General features: G+C 35.4%; 1 protein-coding gene across 8 annotated transcripts in view; it reads right to left on the minus strand.

Annotated features, from left to right (window-relative positions):
* Positions 1-18,670, minus strand: part of CNTLN (centlein) — a 309,757-nt gene that overhangs the window by 107,931 nt on the left and 183,156 nt on the right. For all 8 annotated transcript variants that reach the window (XR_009346344.1, XM_059141989.1, XM_059141990.1 and 5 more), the window contains one exon: positions 10,022-10,122. Coding sequence is in view for 7 of the 8 variants with exons in the window: in XM_059141989.1 (XP_058997972.1) it covers positions 10,022-10,122 (101 nt within the window). In the remaining variant the exon portion in view is untranslated. The remainder of the gene's footprint in view (positions 1-10,021; positions 10,123-18,670) is intronic.

Raw genomic sequence — 18,670 nt, forward strand, 5'->3', positions numbered from 1 at the left:
ACTCATTTTATGAGGCCAGCATCACCTTGATCCCAAAACCAGTCAAAGATCCCATCAAAAAAGAGAGCTATAGACCAATATCCTCGATGAACACAGATGCGAAAATACTCAGCAAAATACTAGCCAATAGGATTCAACAATATATGAAAAGGATTATTCACCACGAACAAGTGGGATTTATTCCAGGGCTGCAAGGTTGGTTCAACATCTGCAAATCAGTCAATGTGATACAACACATCAATAAAAGAAAGAACAAGAACCATATGATACTCTCAACAGATGCTTAAAAAGCATTTGACAAAGTACATCATCCCTTCCTGATCAAAACTCTTCAAAGTGTAGGATAGAGGGCACATACCTCAATATCATCAAAGCCATCTATGAAAAACCCACCACAAATATCATTCTCAATGGAGAAAAACTGAAAGCTTTTCCTCTAAGGTCAGGAACACGGCAGGGATGTCCATTATCACCACTGCTATTCAACATAGTACTAGAAGTCCTAGCCTCAGCAATCATACAACAAAAGGAAACTAAAGGCATCCAAATGGGCAAAGAAGAAGTCAAATTATCACTCTTCGCAGATGATATGATACTATATGTGGAAAACCCAAAAGACTCCACTCCAAAACTGCTAGAACTTGTACAGGAATTCAGTAAAGTGTCAGGATATAAAATCAATGCACAGAAATCAGTTGCAATTCTCTACACCAACAGCAAGACAGAAGAAAGAGAAATTAAGCAGTCCACCCCATTTACAATTGCACCCCAAACCATAAGATACCTAGGAATAAACGTAACCAAAGAGGCACAGAATCTATACTCAGAAAACTATAATGTACTCATGAAAGAAATGGAGGAAGACACAAAGAAATGGAAAAATGTTCCATGCTCCTGGATTGGAAGAATAAATATTGTGAAAATGTCTATGCTACCTAAAGCAATCTACACATTTAATGCAATTCCGATCAAAGTACAATCCATCTTTTTCAAAGAAATGGAACAAATAGTTCTAAAATTTATATGGAACCGGAAAAGACCTCGAATAGCCAAAGGGATATTGAAAAAGAAAGCCAACGTTGGTGGCATCACAATTCCGACTTCAAGCTCTATTACAAACCTGTCATCATCAAGACAGAATGGTACTGGCAGAAAAACAGACACATAGATCAATGGAACAGAATAGAGAGCCCAGAAATAGACCCTCAAATCTATGGTCAACTAATCTTCGACAAAGCAGGAAAGAATGTCCAATGGAAAAAAGACAGCCTTTTCAATAAATGGTGCTGGGAAAACTGGACAGCCACATGCAGAAAAATGAAATTGGACCATTTCCTTACACCACACACAAAAATAGACTCAAAATAGATGAAGGACCTCAATGTGAGAAAGGAATCCATCAAAATCCTTGAGATGAACACAGACAGCAACCTCTTCGACCTCAGCCACAGCAACATCTTCCTAGGAACAAAGCCAAAGGCAAGGGAAGCAAGGGCAAAAATGAACTATTGGGATTTCATCAAGATCAAAAGCTTTTGCACAGCAAAGGAAACAGTTAACAAAATCAAAAGACAACTGACAGAATGGGAGAAGATATTTGCAAATGACATATCAGATAAAGGGCTAGTGTCCAGAATCTATAAAGAACTTAGCAAACTCAACACCCAAAGAACAAATAATCCAATCAAGAAATGGGCAGAGGACATGAACAGACATTTCTGCAAAGAAGACATCCAGAGGGCCAACAGACACATGAAAAAGTGCTCCATATCACTCGGCATCAGGGAAATACAAATCAAAGCCACAATGAGATATCACCTCACACCAGTCAGAATGGCTAAAATCAACAAGTCAGGAAATGATAGATGCTGGCGAGGATGCGGAGAAAGGGGAACCCTCCTACACTGTTGATGGGAATGCAAGCTGGTGCAACTGCTCTGGAAAACAGCATGGAGGTTCCTCAAAATGTTGAAAATAGAACTGCCCTATGACCCAGCAATTGCACTATTGGGTATTTACCCTAAAGATACAAACGTAGTGATCCAAACGGGCACGTACACTCGAATGTTTATAGCAGCAATGTCCACAATAGCCAAACTATGGAAAGAACCTAGATGTCCATCAACAGATGAATGGATCAAGAAGATGTGGTATATATACACAATGGAATACTATGCAGCCATCAAAAGAAATGAAATCTTGGAATTTGCGACAACATGGATAGAACTAGAGCATATCATGCTTAGCGAAATAAGTCAAGCAGAGAAAGACAACTATCATATGATCTCCCTGATATGAGGAAGTGGTGATGCAACATGGGGGCTTAAGTGGGTAGGAGAAGAATAAATGAAACAAGATGGGAATGGGAGGGAGACAAACCATAAGTGACTCTTAATCTCACAAAACAAACTGAGGGTTGCTGGGGGGAGGGGGTTTAGTAGAATGGGGTGGGATTATGGACATTGGGGAGGGTATGTGCTTTGGTGAGTGCTGTGAAGTGTGCAAACCTGGTGATTCACAGACCTGTACCCCTGGGGATAAAAGTATATGTATACAAAAAATAAAAAATTAAAAAGAAATGAAGACAAAATAAAGATTGCTTTTACAAGTATATAAAAGCTGAAAGAATTCATCACCAGCAGATGGGCAGTATATAAATATTAAAGGAAGTCCTTTAGGAAAATAGAAACTGACTCCAAATGTATATTGGGATCTAAACGAGGGAATAAAGAGCAGCAGAAGTTGTTCTTAGTTAAGATAAGAACCACCAGATTGGTGTCATGTAAAGCCAAATATTAGTGTAAATCTCTGTGATCACCCCTTCCAGAATAGGAAACACTATCTAGTAGGTGGAATGAAATGAACCTTTAAGAAAATACAGACTTAAAATCTAGTCTGGAAGACAACACAATCAGAGAAAGAAAAGTACTTGTCAAAAACCTGAATTTAATAAAAAGGCTCAGAAAATCAATAAGACAAAGGAAAAAAAGTGGGAATTTAAGTGTTGAAGCAATAAATTAAGAATCGGAAATTATCACTGTAGATTTAATAGAAATATTAGGAATATCAGAAAGAACAAAGGGAAGAAAATATTTGTGTGTGTGTGTGTGTGTGTGTGTGTGTGTGTATGTATAGAGAGATAGAAGGAGAGCACTCAAAACTGAAATATTGATGAAGGAAAGTCTTTAAATAAACTGAATGCAGAAGAAAAAGATAAAGACTAAAGAATTAAACAGATATACACAAAACCCAGATGAAAAGTACCCAAACATAAAGACAACTGATATCCTTGAATTAGAGTATAAAAAAATGGAATATGCAAAAATACATTAGCTTGTAATACAGGAAGATCTTAATTGGCAAATTATAAATTACTGGATAATCCAAAAATATGATTCAGAACAAAGTATATCAAGACGTATATCATTTTGTTTAATTTTTGAACATCAAGTGGCACCAACTAAAAATTCACATAGCAAAAGCAAGTCACGATCAGAAAGGAACAGAGACAATATACAGGAACAGTCACTTTACAGGCAATACAATGGCACTAAATTCATATCTCTCAATAGTTACCCTGAATATTAATGGCCTAATGCCCAAATCAAAAGACACAGAGTATTAGAATGGATTAAAAAAATAAAACCCATCTATATGTTGCCTACAAGAAACTCATTTTATAACCGAAGACAGCTCTGGATTTAAAGTGAGGGGGTGGAAAACAATTTACCATGCTAATGGACATCAGAAGTAAGTAGGGGAGGCAATCCTTATATCAGATCAATTAGATTTTAAGCTGAAGACTATAATAAGAGATGAGGAAGGACACTATATCATACTCAAAGGATCTATCCAACAAGAAGATCTAACAATTTTAAATATCTATGCCCCTAACGTGGGAGCAGCCAACTATATAAACCAATTAATAACAAAATCAAAGAAACACATCAACAATAATACAATAATATTAGGGGACTTTAACACTCCCCTCACTGAAATGGACAGATCATCCAAGCAAAAGATCAACAAGGAAATAAAGGCCTTAAATGACACACTGGACCAGATGGACATCACAGATATATTCTGAGCATTCCATCACAAAGCAACAGAATACAAATTCTTCTTTAGTGCACATGGAACATTCTCCAGAATAGATCACATCCTCGGTCCTAAATCAGGTCTCAAACAGTATCAAAAGATTGGGATCATTCCCTGCATATTTTTAGACCACAATGCTCTGAAGCTAGAACTCAATCTCAAGAGGAAATTTGGAAAGAACCCAAATACATGGAGACTAAACAGCATCCTACTAAAGAATGAATGGGTCAACCAGGAAATTAAAGAAGAATTGAAAAAATTCATGGAAACAAATGATAATGAAAATACAACGGTTCAAAATTTGTGGGACACAACAAAGGAAGTCCTGAGAGGAAAATTTACAGTAGTACAAGCCTTTCTCAAGAAACAAGAAAGGTCTCAGGTACACAATCTAACCCTACACTTAAAGGACCTGGAGAAAGAACAAGAAAGAAACCCTAAACCCAGCAGGAGAAGAGAAATCATAAAGATCAGAGCGGAAATCAATGAAATAGAAACCAAAAAAACAATAGAACAAATCAACGAAACTAGGAGCTGGTTCTTTGAAAGAATTAATAAAATTGATAAACCCCTGGCCAGACTTATCAAAAAGAAAAGAGAAAGGAATGAAAGAGGAGATAAATAAGTAAATAAAATCATGAATGAAAGAGGAGAGATCACAACTAATACCAAAGAAATACAAACAATTATAAGAACATACTATGAACAACTCTACACCAACAAATTTGACAATCTGGAAGAAATGGATGCATTCCTAGAAACACATATAAACTACCACAATTGGACCAGGAAGAAATAGAAAACCTGAACAGACCCATAAACAGTAGGAGATTGAAACAGTCATCAAAAATCTCCAAACAGGGGCGCCTGGGTGGCTCAGTGGGTTAAGACGCTGCCTTCGGCTCAGGTCATGATCTCAGGGTCCTGGGATCGAGTCCCGCATCGGGCTCTCTGCTCAGCAGGGAGCCTGCTTCCTCCTCTCTCTCTCTGCCTGCCTCTCTGCCTACTTGTAATCTCTCTGTCAAATAAATAAATAAATAAAAATCTTAAAAAAAAAAAAATCTCCAAACAAAAACAGCCCAGGGCCAGACGGCTTCCCGGGAGAATTCTAACAAATATTTAAAGGAGAACTAATTCCTATTCTCCTGAAACTGATCCAAAAAACAGAAATGGAAGGAAAACTTCCAAACTCATTTTAGGAGGTCAGCATCACCTTGATCCCAAAACCAGACAAGGATCCCATCAAAAAAGAGAAATACAGACCAATATCCTTGATGAACACAGATGCGAAAATTCTCACCAAAATACTAGCCATTAGGATTCGACAGTATATTAAGAGAATTATTCACCACGACAAAGAGGGATTTATTCCAGGGATGCAAGGTTGGTTCAACACCTACAAATCAATGAATGTGATACAACACATTAATAAAAGAAAGAACAAGAACCATATGATACTCTCAATAGATGCTGAAAAAGCATTTGACAAAGTACAGCATCCCTTCCTGATCAAAACTCTTCAAAGTGTAGGATAGAGGGCACATACCTCAATATCATCAAAGCCATCTATGAAAAACCCACCACAAATATCATTCTCAATGGAGAAAAACTGAAAGCTTTTCCTCTAAGGTCAGGAACACGGCAGGGATGTCCATTATCACCACTGCTATTCAACATAGTACTAGAAGTCCTAGCCTCAGCAATCATACAACAAAAGGAAACTAAAGGCATCCAAATCGGCAAAGAAGAAGTCAAACTATCACTCTTCGCAGATGATATGATACTATATGTGGAAAACCCAAAAGACTCCACTCCAAAACTGCTAGAACTTGTACAGGAATTCAGTAAAGTGTCAGATATAAAGTCAATGCACAGAAATCAGTTGCATTTCTCTACACCAACAACAAGACAGAAGAAAGAGAAATTAAGGAGTCAATCCCATTTACAACTGCACCCAAAACTATAAGATACCTAGGAATAAACGTAACCAAAGAGGCACAGAATCTATACTCAGAAAACTATAAAGTACTCATGAAAGAAATTGAGGAAGACACAAAGAAATGGAAAAATGTTCCATGCTCCTGGATTGGAAGAACAAATATTGTGAAAATGTCTATGCTACCTAAAGCAATCTACACATTTAATGCAATTCCTATCAAAATACCATCCATTCTTTTCAAAGAAATGGAACAAATAATCCTAAAATTTATATGGAACCGGAAAAGACCTCGAATAGCCAAAGGGATATTGAAAAAGAAAGCCAACGTTGGTGGCATCACAATTCCGGAACTCAACCTCTATTACAAAGCTGTCATCATCAAGACAGCATGGTACTGGCACAAAAACAGACACATAGATCAATGGAACAGAATAGAGAGCCCAGAAATAGACCCTCAACTCTATGGTCAACTAATCTTCGACAAAGCAGGAAAGAATGTCCAGTGGAAAAAAGACAATCTCTTCAATAAATGGTGTTGGGAAAATTGCACAGCCACATGCAGAAAAATGAAAATGGACCATTTCCTTACACCACACACAAAAATAGACTCAAAATGGATGAAGGCCTCAATGTGAGAAAGGAATCCATCAAAATCCTTGAGATGAACACAGGCAGTAACCTCTTCGACCTCTGCCACAGCAACTTCTTCCTAGGAACATTGCCAAAGGCAAGGGAAGCAAGGGCAAAAATGAACTATTGGGATTTCATCAAGATCAAAAGCTTTTGCACAGCAAAGGAAACAGTTAACAAAATCAAAAGACAACTGACAGAATGGGAGAAGATATTTGCAAATGACATATTAGATAAAGGGCTAGTGTCCAAAATCTATAAAGAACTTAGCAAACTCAACACCCAAAGAACAAATAATCCAATCAAGAAATGGGCAGAGGACATGAACAGACATTTCTGCAAAGAAGACATCCAGATGGCCAACAGACACATGAAAAAGTGCTCAACATCACTCGGCATCAAGGAAATACAAATCAAAACCACAATGAGATATCACCTCACACCAGTCAGAATGGCTAATATTAACAAAGTCAGGAAATGACAGATGCTGGTGAGGATGCAGAGAAAGGGGAACCCTCCTACACTGTTGGTGGGAATGCAAGCTGGTGCAACTGCTCTGGAAAACAGTATGGAGGTTCCTCAAAATGTTGAAAATTGAACTACCCTATGACCCAGAAATTGCACTACTGGGTATTTACCATAAAGATACAAACGTAGTGATCCAAAGGGGCACGTGCACCCAAGTGTTTATAGCAGCAATGTCTACAATAGCCAAACTATGTCCATCCACAGATGAATGGATAAAGAAGATGTGGTATATATATACAATGTAATACTATGCAGCCATCAAACAAAATGAAATCTTGCCATTTGCGACGACGTGGATGGAACTAGAGGGTATCATGCTTAGCGAAATAAGTCAATCAGAGAAAGACAACTATCATATGATCTCCCTGATATGAGGAAATGGAGATGCAATATGGGGGGTTAAGCGGGTAGGAGTAGAATAAATGAAACAAGATGGGATTGGGAGGGAGACAAACCGTAAGTGACTCTTATCTCACAAAACCAACTAAGGGTTGCTGGGGAGAGGGTGTTTTGGAGAGGGGGGTGGGGTTATGGACATTGGCGAGGGTATGTGCTATGGTGAGTGCTGTGATGCGTGTAAACCTGGCAATTCATAGACGTGTACCCCTGGGGATAAAAATATATGTTTATAAAAAATAAAAAATTAAAGAAAAAAAAAAAAAAAAGCAGGTCACATCCAAAGAATGGAGTGAGGCAGAGGACGGAAGGAAAACCTGACACCTCTACATAATACACCTCTGTAGTAACCTTCTATTTTAAAAATGAGTAGTATCTAGAAAGTTCTGAGGGGGAAAAAAAGTGTGAAATGATAAAGCTATACCCAGCCAATTCATTCACTGACTATAAAGACTGTTGAAACAATTTTCAAACATCTAAATTCTTACAAATATGGCTATTTTGATTTCTTTTGGGGGGGGGAAAAAAAAGTTTTGGTTATATCTTGCTAACCAAAAGTAAAAATAAAGAACTCATGGATAAAAAGCCTATGGCTTTAAAAAATGTGGTGAGTACTGAGTCCATTGTATATAAAAATAAGACTGTAAAAATGGCCATATCATTGTTACCATATGAACAAGACTAAAGATGCAAGGGAAACAAAATAATTTTCTTTTTTTTAAAAAACAACTGTTATTTTCATCTTGCATGGCAAAGAATTAATTTTTAACATGCCCTGAAATTGAAATATATACTTTTAAAAATACAAAGTAATTGCATCTTCAATGTTTTTTTAACCTTTCTTTTTAATCTTGGAGGAAAGTTTTAGAAATTAATACTTACTGAAGTAATGAAACATTTACCTAAAGTTCAACAGTCCTTCATATTTACAACTGTTTCTTTTTATTTGGTTGGCACCAAACAAAATAACACATATGTATCTTTTTAAAAAGCAGCATACTGGGGCATCTGGGTGGCTCAGTGGGTTAGGCCTCTGCCTTCAGCTCAGGTCATGATTTCAGGGTCCTGGGACTGAGCCCCACATCAGTCTCTCTGCTCAGCGGGGAGCCTGCTTCCCATTCTCTCTCTCTGCCTGCATCTCTGCCTACTTGTGATCTCTGTCAATAAAATAAATAAAATCTTAAAAAATAAATAAATAAAAATTAAAATAAAAAGTAGCATACATTATGGTTTCTTTTCCCACAATTTATCTAACTATGCTTCTTTCTTTATAAGTATTGAGAGATGTTTGATTCAATAATTATTTAAGATTGAAATTTGGATTTTTAAGTGTTTGTGAATTAGGATGTTTTTCTATGTCTTTTTTAGTCTTTCTTATTGTTTGAGTTATTTCTAAGTGTGTGTAATTTTTCCAGGAACAATAAAGTTATTATTCTTGAAAAGTAAACTAAGGATAAAATCTTAGATCTTAGGAATAAATGGAAGGAAGTTTCAGTGGAAGAATCAGAGAAAACAGAGGCAAGCATGGTAGAGTGGTAGAAGGTAAAACAAAGGAAAACCAGTGTTTCAGAAGCCAGTGAAGGAGTCAACTTGAAACATGATATAAATCAGTGGTATAAAATAGATGATGTCAAACACTGGCTTTGATAAATCACCAGTGACCTAACTAAGAGCAAATGGAACAACAATAGTAATTGGGAAAATAGGCAGATGAGCGGTATATGAAAACATTAAGTATAAATTTTTAAGTTAATTATTATAAATTGTCAATACCTAAAAATTACAATGGTAACAATGCAGCTATAGTGAAGCAAAATAGGAAGAAATTCTGTCCTATCAAACTTACTTACTTTTTCTAATGAGGTATTACAGTATGGACTGAAGTCTCATATAAATACAGTTATCTTGATTTTAACCAAGGAATAACCCTTCAATTGGAACAGATATATTCCTTTTACTAAACAATTTTAGGCTAGTGGTTAGTAGGTGGCAGATTTACAGATCTCCAGGTTTCCTTTTAACTCTATAATTTTGATTCTAGGACAACAGATGAGAACTAAATGAGTTCCAGAAAAATGTAATATCAAATGAAAATACAAATGAATTATTAATATTGATTATAATAACTATATAATTTATGCAACTTTGAAAAAACAACTAGGAAAACCTTGCCAATGAATAGAAAAACAAACATCTTTTCTTCTTATCAAGTATCTCTTTAGAATTTTTAATGAATTATAATGCTGATTTTTAGGTGTTCTATTTGATTTTCTCATGTAAGGTAAAAATGTTAATGACATATCAATAAGTAAAGCAGTAGAAAGAGGGGGATGAAGGATAAGATTCTTAAAAGAAATTGAAAGCAAAACATCAAGAACTAGATATTTTTAAATGCCTGTAATAAGTATTTAGTCTCACAAGAAAATGTACCTTCTCTCTTCTCTGCCAGACACATATTCAATTCTTGTATTGTTGCCTTATCAACAGATATAAGTACTTTAAGTTTATCCAATTCTTCTTGAAGATTCATCCTATAAAAATTAACAAAATAAGCGATTATTTAAAATGTATAAGTTAAGGAATAATGTAGCAAACAGATAAAGATAGTAAATATAGTTAAGAAAATATGAATTAGATAGTAGTAAAATAAAAGAAAAATATACCACTATTAACAAATCCTAACAATTAAAATTGAATTTTAATGAGAATCTGGGAAGTAAAATGTCTTAAGTGATTTTTAAATTTATCTAAGTAAACATGCTACTTAAAACATAGATTATACGATAAAAAAATAAGGTATTGAGTTACCCAATCACCTTTTTCCTTAAGATTTTTTTCTAAGTACTCTCTCACTCACTGTGGGGCTCAAACTTATAGCCCCAAGATCAAGAATTACATGCTATACTGACTGCCAGCCAGGTACCCTTAACCAACCACTTCTTGACACACAGATATACCACGTAAAAATCATGGTATGTAATGTTAATACAAATACTGAAAGCAGAAAGAGTATGTTTCTAGATGCCAAGAAAAGACTAAGAACCCTGACTAGTAAAATGGAATTGACTACCACAATGAGAGACTGGATCAAATATCACCCATGGAGACCTCAGACCTTCAGACCTGAATGGGGATGGAAGTTTATGCCCAAGACTATGGCTGAGAGATAAAACTGGGCTAATTGCAGCAAGATGGGAGACAAAAATTTGCTGAGTATGACACAAATATCGCAGTTTAACTGGCTGGAGTTTCATTAAAAAGAGGCTAACTGGTTCCAAAATCAAGCCACATACATTTGCAGAGATCTAAAGAATTGACATTAATGTAAAAACTGGTTCATGGCCAGTGTCTACTGGAGAGTTCAGGCAGATGGAGAGTTCAGACAGACACAATCATCCATTACAGACAGGCTTCCACAACTCAAAGAACCACAGAAAATAAAACTCAAAAAAGTTAAATTTGCAGATAAGAACAATTATATGAATAAGTTCATTCAATATATAATTCATATAATTATATAAGCTCATAAATAAGTTCATGAATGACAATCTAAATAACACCCCACCAAAATGAGAGAATGTACAATAGGGAAATGAAAATAACAGAACAATTCAGAATGAGTTTTTATAGAATTAGAGTTTTAAAAATGTTGAAAAAAGGAAAAAAGGGGACAAAACATGTATTTTTAAAAACAATAATTGACCGAAAACTCAACGAATGTGTTAAACAGTATACAGAAAAAGCTAATGGAAACTGATAAAATTAAAGACAACACTGAGAAATAAAAAGAAGGAAAATCGTAACAATATATAAAGTCATTTGAATGAGAAGCCCAAAAAGCATCTCAGAAATTATTCAAGGAGATGGGTGTCTCATTGATTTTTGTTCAGGTCATGCTCTCAGGGTCATAAGATCAAGCCCTGCACAGGGGTCTGCACTGAGCATGGAGCCTAGTTGGGATTCTCTCTTCCCCTCCCCCCTGCTCCTCCCTCCCCCTGTGCACATGCTCTCTCTCTCTCAAATAAATAAATCTTTTTTATACAACGGCTAAAAACTGAGAGCTGATGAAAAAAATGTGAATTAATAGATTAAGAGAATCAAACTGCAAACAGAAGAAATAAAACTATACAGAGGGTAACTGCAGGACACCACAGAAAAAGAGGGTATCTTCAAATCATCCATATTGAGAAGAGATGTTACTTAACAAATACAGAGCTTCGGAGTGACAGAGCCTTCTCACAGCAACAAGAAAGGTCAGAAGAAAAATAATATCCTCAACATTTAAAGGTTTACTATTAATAGATCTTAGATGAAAGAACTATTAAAGAATATATTTTAGGTAAACAGTGATGGTGAAAAGATATCTATAAACATGTACCTGGAAGTAAACCAGCACTTATCACGTAAAGTCAATATAACAGTATCCAAATGAAGGCAGAGACAGAATACAGTAGAATTAAATTTCTGAACAAAATGATATAAGATCAAGGAAAGGATCAGAGTTATAGTATTTTAAGACCCCTGTATTGTTGGAGAGGAAAAAGGTGCCAATTCATCAAATAAATGATGTATAATTTCAAGAAAAAGCATTTAAAGAATGGAAAACAAATATAAAATTTACAAATCAGGAGAGGTTAAAAAAAAAAGAAATGAATAAATGCATGCAATCTAAGGCAAGAGAAGGATTTTTTAAAGAAGCATAAAAAATAAAATATACACTAAGAAAAAATATTAAAGATAAAGATGGTCATTACATAATGATAAAGGAATGATTTACCCAGGAAGATACAGCAGGTCTAAACTGTCATGTATTCAACAATATAAGAAATATATTTATATTTTATTATAATTTTATATTTTACTTTATAAAAATTATTCAATTATTACATTAATACTTTAAGAAATGTATATTTTATATTTATACTTAATATAAATATTAAAAAACAAGTAGTCTCTGCTTTTCCTCACTCATTTCTTTTTTTTTCTTTTCTTTTTTTTTTTTAAGATTTTCTTTATTTGACAGAGAGAAATCACAAGTAGATGGAGAGGCAGGCAGAGAGAGAGAGAGGGAAGCAGGCTCCCTGCTGAGCAGAGAGACTGATGCGGGACTCGATCCCAGGACCCTGAGATCATGACCTGAGCCGAAGGCAGCAGCTTAACCCACTGAGCCACCCAGGCGTCCCTCCTCACTCATTTCTTGAAAAACTGATGTTTACAGTTTGGTGTGTATACTTATGTGTTTAATATAAACATACATACACATACATAAGGATTTTTAAAAATTTGGATTCTACAATTATATCTGCAGTTTTTCAGGTAGGTTCCAGATTGATGGGAGGAGCACACACACACACACACACATGCACACACATATACCTATCCACACAGCAATTAAGTTTGGACTAGGTTCGTGCTTTATTCAGCTAAGAATACAGAACATTTTGAAATAAGATGGCCCCAACGAAGAAAAAAACAGCTGTAGCTTATTTCAAACTTAGTTTTCCCCCACCTTTCAGAACATTAATGTAGCCAAACACAGACTTTTGTTGGAAATGTTATTTCTTGCTTATTTAGAGGTATTTTATACTTATGGCTTGTTTTGTTTTGTTTTGTTTTGTCTTGAAAGCATGGACACTGTCCCTACTCTTAGTAAGTATACATGAATATTAGAGACCAATTGTTCTTGAGTCAAACTAAGCACCAACAAACCATGTCTTAATGGATGCTTGGAGGAGGGGCTGCCAGAGTCGGCACCCTTCTACAGGATGATCACTGGCTATTTACTGACTGACTTACTGCCCAACTATTCTGTTTCTGACACTGTGAAGGACCACAATTCAAAGTCTACGTCTTACTGGACAAATTATATGAAACAACTGTATTTAGATGCTGGGTAACAGGCAGCAGAGAACTGTGACCCCAAACAGAAAGAAAATTAACAAAGAGCGCCCTATGATAGCTGAGATTTCTGCCAGGAGCCATTCTCCAGACCACAATGCAGGGAGAGGGGTCCCAAGAAAAACACAATGGCTTTGCTGAGATGAAGAAAAAGAGACTGGAGTTTGGGAAATCTGTAATGATGGAATTTGTGGCACATAGTTCCCAGAGAAGAGATCTACAAAAAGAAATAGCTACAGAAATCTGCATAAGCATTCTTTAGATTCTACAGTGAAACACTCTGTTGCATATATGCAGGACCAAATTAAACAAGACAGGCAGAGAACAGGAGCCCTTAAAGGAACTATTCCCAGAATTTACCTAGGATTGGACCAGCCAGATTGAGAGGAGAATCTTTGTTGATCACCAGGAGAATTCAACAAAGATTTCAAAAGGGACATACCCCAACTTAAAACTTTCAGAACCTTTTTTCTCTAAAGATTCCAAGAGGAAATAAAAAATAGTTTGAATTCCAAAAAATTAAAGTACATTTCAAAAATATGAGGGGCTAACAAAATGCTTATGTGGCTTTCTACAGCACTAAATGCTTTTATAATAGAAAGAAACAAAAAGATCTACAATGAAGCTCCCAATTACTAAAACTAGAAAAAGACAAACTGAATAGAGCACTTTTTCATATATCCATTGGCCCTCAGGATGTGTTCTTTTATGATATATCTATTCAAGTGTTCTGTTCATTTTTCTATTATTTCTACCTTTACTTAATTTTTCATAGGAATTCTTCAGATATTCAGGATGCTAGTCCTCTGGTAAACATATATACTGCAAATATCTTTTTTCACTCTTTTAAGTCATTTAATGACATCTTTTGATAAACAGAGGCTCTTGGGTTTAAGACAGTCCAGTTTATCAATTTTTAGTTTATATTTAATCTGTTTTAAGAAACCTTTGTCTATTATACAAACAGATGTTCTGTGTTTTTGACTAAAATCTCTATTACTTAACATGGGGCCCCTCATGGCACAGTTGGTTAAGCATCCAACCCTTCATTTTGGCTTAGGTCATGATCTCAGGGTTGTGAGATCAAGCCCCACATCAGGCTCTGAGATGGGTGTGGAGCCCGCTAAAGATTCTCTCTCTTCCTCTGCCCCTTCTCCCTCCTTTCTTCTCTTTCCTTCCCCCCAAAAATAAAAAATAAAATAAATAAAAGCTCTATTACTTCATTCTTACAATTAGGCCTGCAGTCATCTAGAATCGATTTTTGTGTATGGTTTGAAAATATGGTGTATTATATTAATTAAAATAATTTTCCTTTATATTGAAGTTCTTGGAACTTTTGGCTATTTTCCATAATTATCGATAATGCTATAGTGAACATATGTGCCTATATGTAAGAACTCTTTAGTGTTTTCAACTAGAAGTGGCTTTACTGGATCTTTGAAAACAGAAAGACTATTTTAAACATAACAAAAGTACAGAGAGTAACATAACCAACATTAATGTGCCAAACATTTGGGTTTAAAAACATTAATGTCATATTTAATTCAAAGCTTTATTTTTGTGAAAAAAAATGTTCTGTAAATAATGTTCTCTCTTACAATATTCGACCTTTCCTCCCTCCCCAGAAATAACCAGGTTCCTTATTTAATTTGGTGTGTCTATTTGTTTTATGCTTTAATACTATGTGTGTGTGTGTGTATAGTTATATATAACTATTACTGTGGCTACATGTGTGTATGTATACACACACATATATCTATAAAATTGTACTATTATGTGATTTAAAATTTTATATTTTATTTTTTTTTATTTTTTTTTTAAAGATTTTATTTATTTATTTGACAGAGAGAGATCACAAGTAGGCAGAGAGGCAGGCAGAGAGAGAGGAGGAAGCGGGCTCCCTGCCGAGCAGAGAGCCCGACGCGGGACTCGATCCCAGGATCCTGAGATCATGACCTGAGCCGAAGGCAGCGGCTCAACCCACTGAGCCACCCAGGCGCCCTAAAATTTTATATTTTAGAGAATATATACTATGATATATATGATATAATATTAATCAATTTCCTTCTTTTAACGCAGCTTTTGCTTTTGATGCATTTCCATTTTGATAAACATAGATCCAATTTACCCATGTTAAATGTACTATAGTACCACATTATATTAATATATTATAATGTACTTTTATCAACTAACAGGCATTTAGATTGCTTCTAATTCTTCATTATTACAAAAATACTGCAAAACCCTATTCATGTATGTTAATTCATTTTATTTAAAAAGGACCTAAAAATATATTTCAGAGTGCAATTTTTGTCTTAGGGTTTTTTAAATTTCAATTGTAGCATTTATTAATGATGGAATTGTACTGGGAAACAATCACAACAAAAGAATAATCGTCTGAATTGAATAGTTTACTAAGTGAAGCACAGCATGCAAAAGATTGATTTGTAGTCCAGGCCTCTCTTTTTGTACAGTTCTATGTTGCAACCAACATTTCCAGTAAATGAGTTATCAAATGTTCAGTAAAGCTTTCCAGAGGTTCCACTGCTGCCTTCTAATTTTCAGATTTTGAGAGGGCTAATTTCTGCAAGTCCAGAGTACTGAAGGGAGAAAATCAGGATATGAAAATACTTCACTTGGTTCTTCTGTGAAAGATTCCTCAACATTTTTCAGTAGTTTCTGGCTTTAAGTTTAGTCCATCTTTCTAAAATAGCTGAGCAGGTTGGGGGATGAATAAGCCTGGTGGGGGGTATTAAGGAGAGCACATATTACATGAAGCACTGGGTATTATACACAAACAATGAATCATGGAACACTGTATCAAAAACTAATGATGCAGGGGCGCCTGTGTGGCTCAGTCATTAAGAGCCTGCCTTTGGCTCAGGTCACGATCCCAGGGTCCTGGGATGGAGCCCTGAGTTGGGCTCCCTGCTCAACGGGAAGCCTGCTTCTCCCTCTCCCACTCTCTTTCCTTGTATTTACTCTCTTACTGTCTCTGTCAAATAAATAAATAAAATCTTAAAAAAAAAAAAAAAAACTAATGATGTACTGTATGGTGACTAACATAATAAAAATTTTTTCTTTAAAGAAAATAAAAATAGCTGATCAACTATCATTTGCTTTTTCATTTTCTGATAAATCACTTTCATCTGTTAGGTTTTCTTCCACACTGCAGTTTGCTTATTTCAAATTCCAATTTGTAGCAGATCAAGTTTTACCACTATTATTTTTTTACACTTGAACATAAATTAATATAAGGCTCATTTTTCTCCTTAAAAAAGTCTCTGTCAGCCCACGGCCAACAGACTGACTTATTTTGTTTATCATACTACTCACTAGCTCCATCCACATCATTGCAAATGGCAAGATTTCATTCTTTTTTATGGCTGAGTAATACTCTGGTTTTTTGGTGTGTGTGTGTGTGTGTGTGTGTGTGTGTGTGTGTGTATCTCACATATTTCTATATATTTATTGCATTTATGTTTATTACAGCATTATTTACAATAGCCAAGATATGGAAGCAATCCAAGTGTCCATCAATAGACGAACTGATAAAGAAGGTGCGTGTATATACACACATGTGCTACTATTCCATTATATATGTGTGTGTGTATATATATCTCAGATATCTCTATATATAGAATATATGATAAAGAAGGTATGGTATATAAATATATTTATTATTTATATAAATTTATATACACCTTCTTTATCAGTTCGTCTGTTGATGGACACTTGGGTTGCTTCCATATCCTGGCTATTGTAAATAATGGAGCAATAGCTGTGGGGGGCACATACCCCTTTGAATTAGTGTTTTGGTATTTTTTGGATAAATACCCAGTAGTGGGATTAACGAATCACAAGGCAATTCTATTTTTAACTTTTTGAGGAACCTCCATACCGTTTTCCACAGTGACTGTACCAGTTTGCATTCCCACCAATAGTGCATGAGGGTTCCTTTTTATCCACATTCTCAGAACACTTGTTTCTTGCATTTTTGATTTTAGTCATCCTGACAGGTGTGAAGTGGTATATCATTGTAGTTTTGATTTGCATTTCCCTGATGATGAGTGATGTTGAGTATCTTTCATGGGTCTGTTACCCATCTGATGGCTTCTTTGGCAAAATGTCTGTTAATGTCATCTCCCCATTTTTTTTTTTTTTTTTGGAACAGGCTTTTTTTTTTTTTTTTAAGATTTTATTTATTTATTTGACAGATGAAGATCACAAGTAGGCAGAGAAACAGGCAGAGAGAAAGAGGACGAAGCAGGCTCCATGCTGAGCAGAGAGCCCAATCTGGAGCTTGATCCCAGGACTCTGGGATCATGTCCTGAGCTGAAGGCAGAGGCTTTAACCCACTGAGCCACCCAGGCACCCCTTCTCCCCATTTTTTAAGTGGATTGTATTTTGGGTGTTGAATTGAAACAGTTCTTTATTTTTTTTTTATACTATCAGAGAGGTCATTTGCAAATATCTTCTCCTATTCAGTAAGTTCCCTTTTAATTGTTTCCTTTGCTGTGCAGAAGATTTTCAAATTGATGTAGTCCCAGTAGTATTTTTGCTTTTGTTTCCTTTGCTTCAGGAGACATACCTAGAAAAATGTGGCTATGACTGATGTCAGAGAAATTACTGCTTGTGCTCTTTTCTAGGATTTTTTGGTTTCAGGTCTCACATTTAGCTCCTTAATCTATTGTGAGTTTATTTTTGTGTATGGTGTGAGAAAGTGGTCCAGTTTCATTCTTTTGCATGTAGCTGTCCAGTTTTCCCAGCACCACTTCTTGAAGAGACTGTCCTTTTCCCATTGAATATTCATCTTTGCTGAAGATTAATTAACCATATAACTGTGAGTTTATTTCTGGGTTTTCTATTCTGTTCCACTGACCTTTGTGTGTATTCTTTTTCTTTTTTTCTAAGTAATCTCTATGCCTAAGACAAGGCTCAAACCCCAAGATCAAGAGTCACATGATCTACTGATGGAGACAGCCAGCAATTGCTCCAATCTATGTGTCTAATTTTGTGCCAGTCCCATGATCTGATTACTCCAGCTTTGTAATAACTTGGAAGTCTGAAATTGTGATACTTCCAGTTTTTTTTTTAAAGAAAAGATGTTTTAAAATAGGCTGTTATTATGACAAAATACACTTGCAGAAAGTCATTTTGAAATCTTTTTTCAGAAAAAAA

Source organism: Mustela lutreola, chromosome 12 (assembly GCF_030435805.1).
Source record: "Mustela lutreola isolate mMusLut2 chromosome 12, mMusLut2.pri, whole genome shotgun sequence".
Taxonomy (NCBI): domain Eukaryota; kingdom Metazoa; phylum Chordata; class Mammalia; order Carnivora; family Mustelidae; genus Mustela; species Mustela lutreola.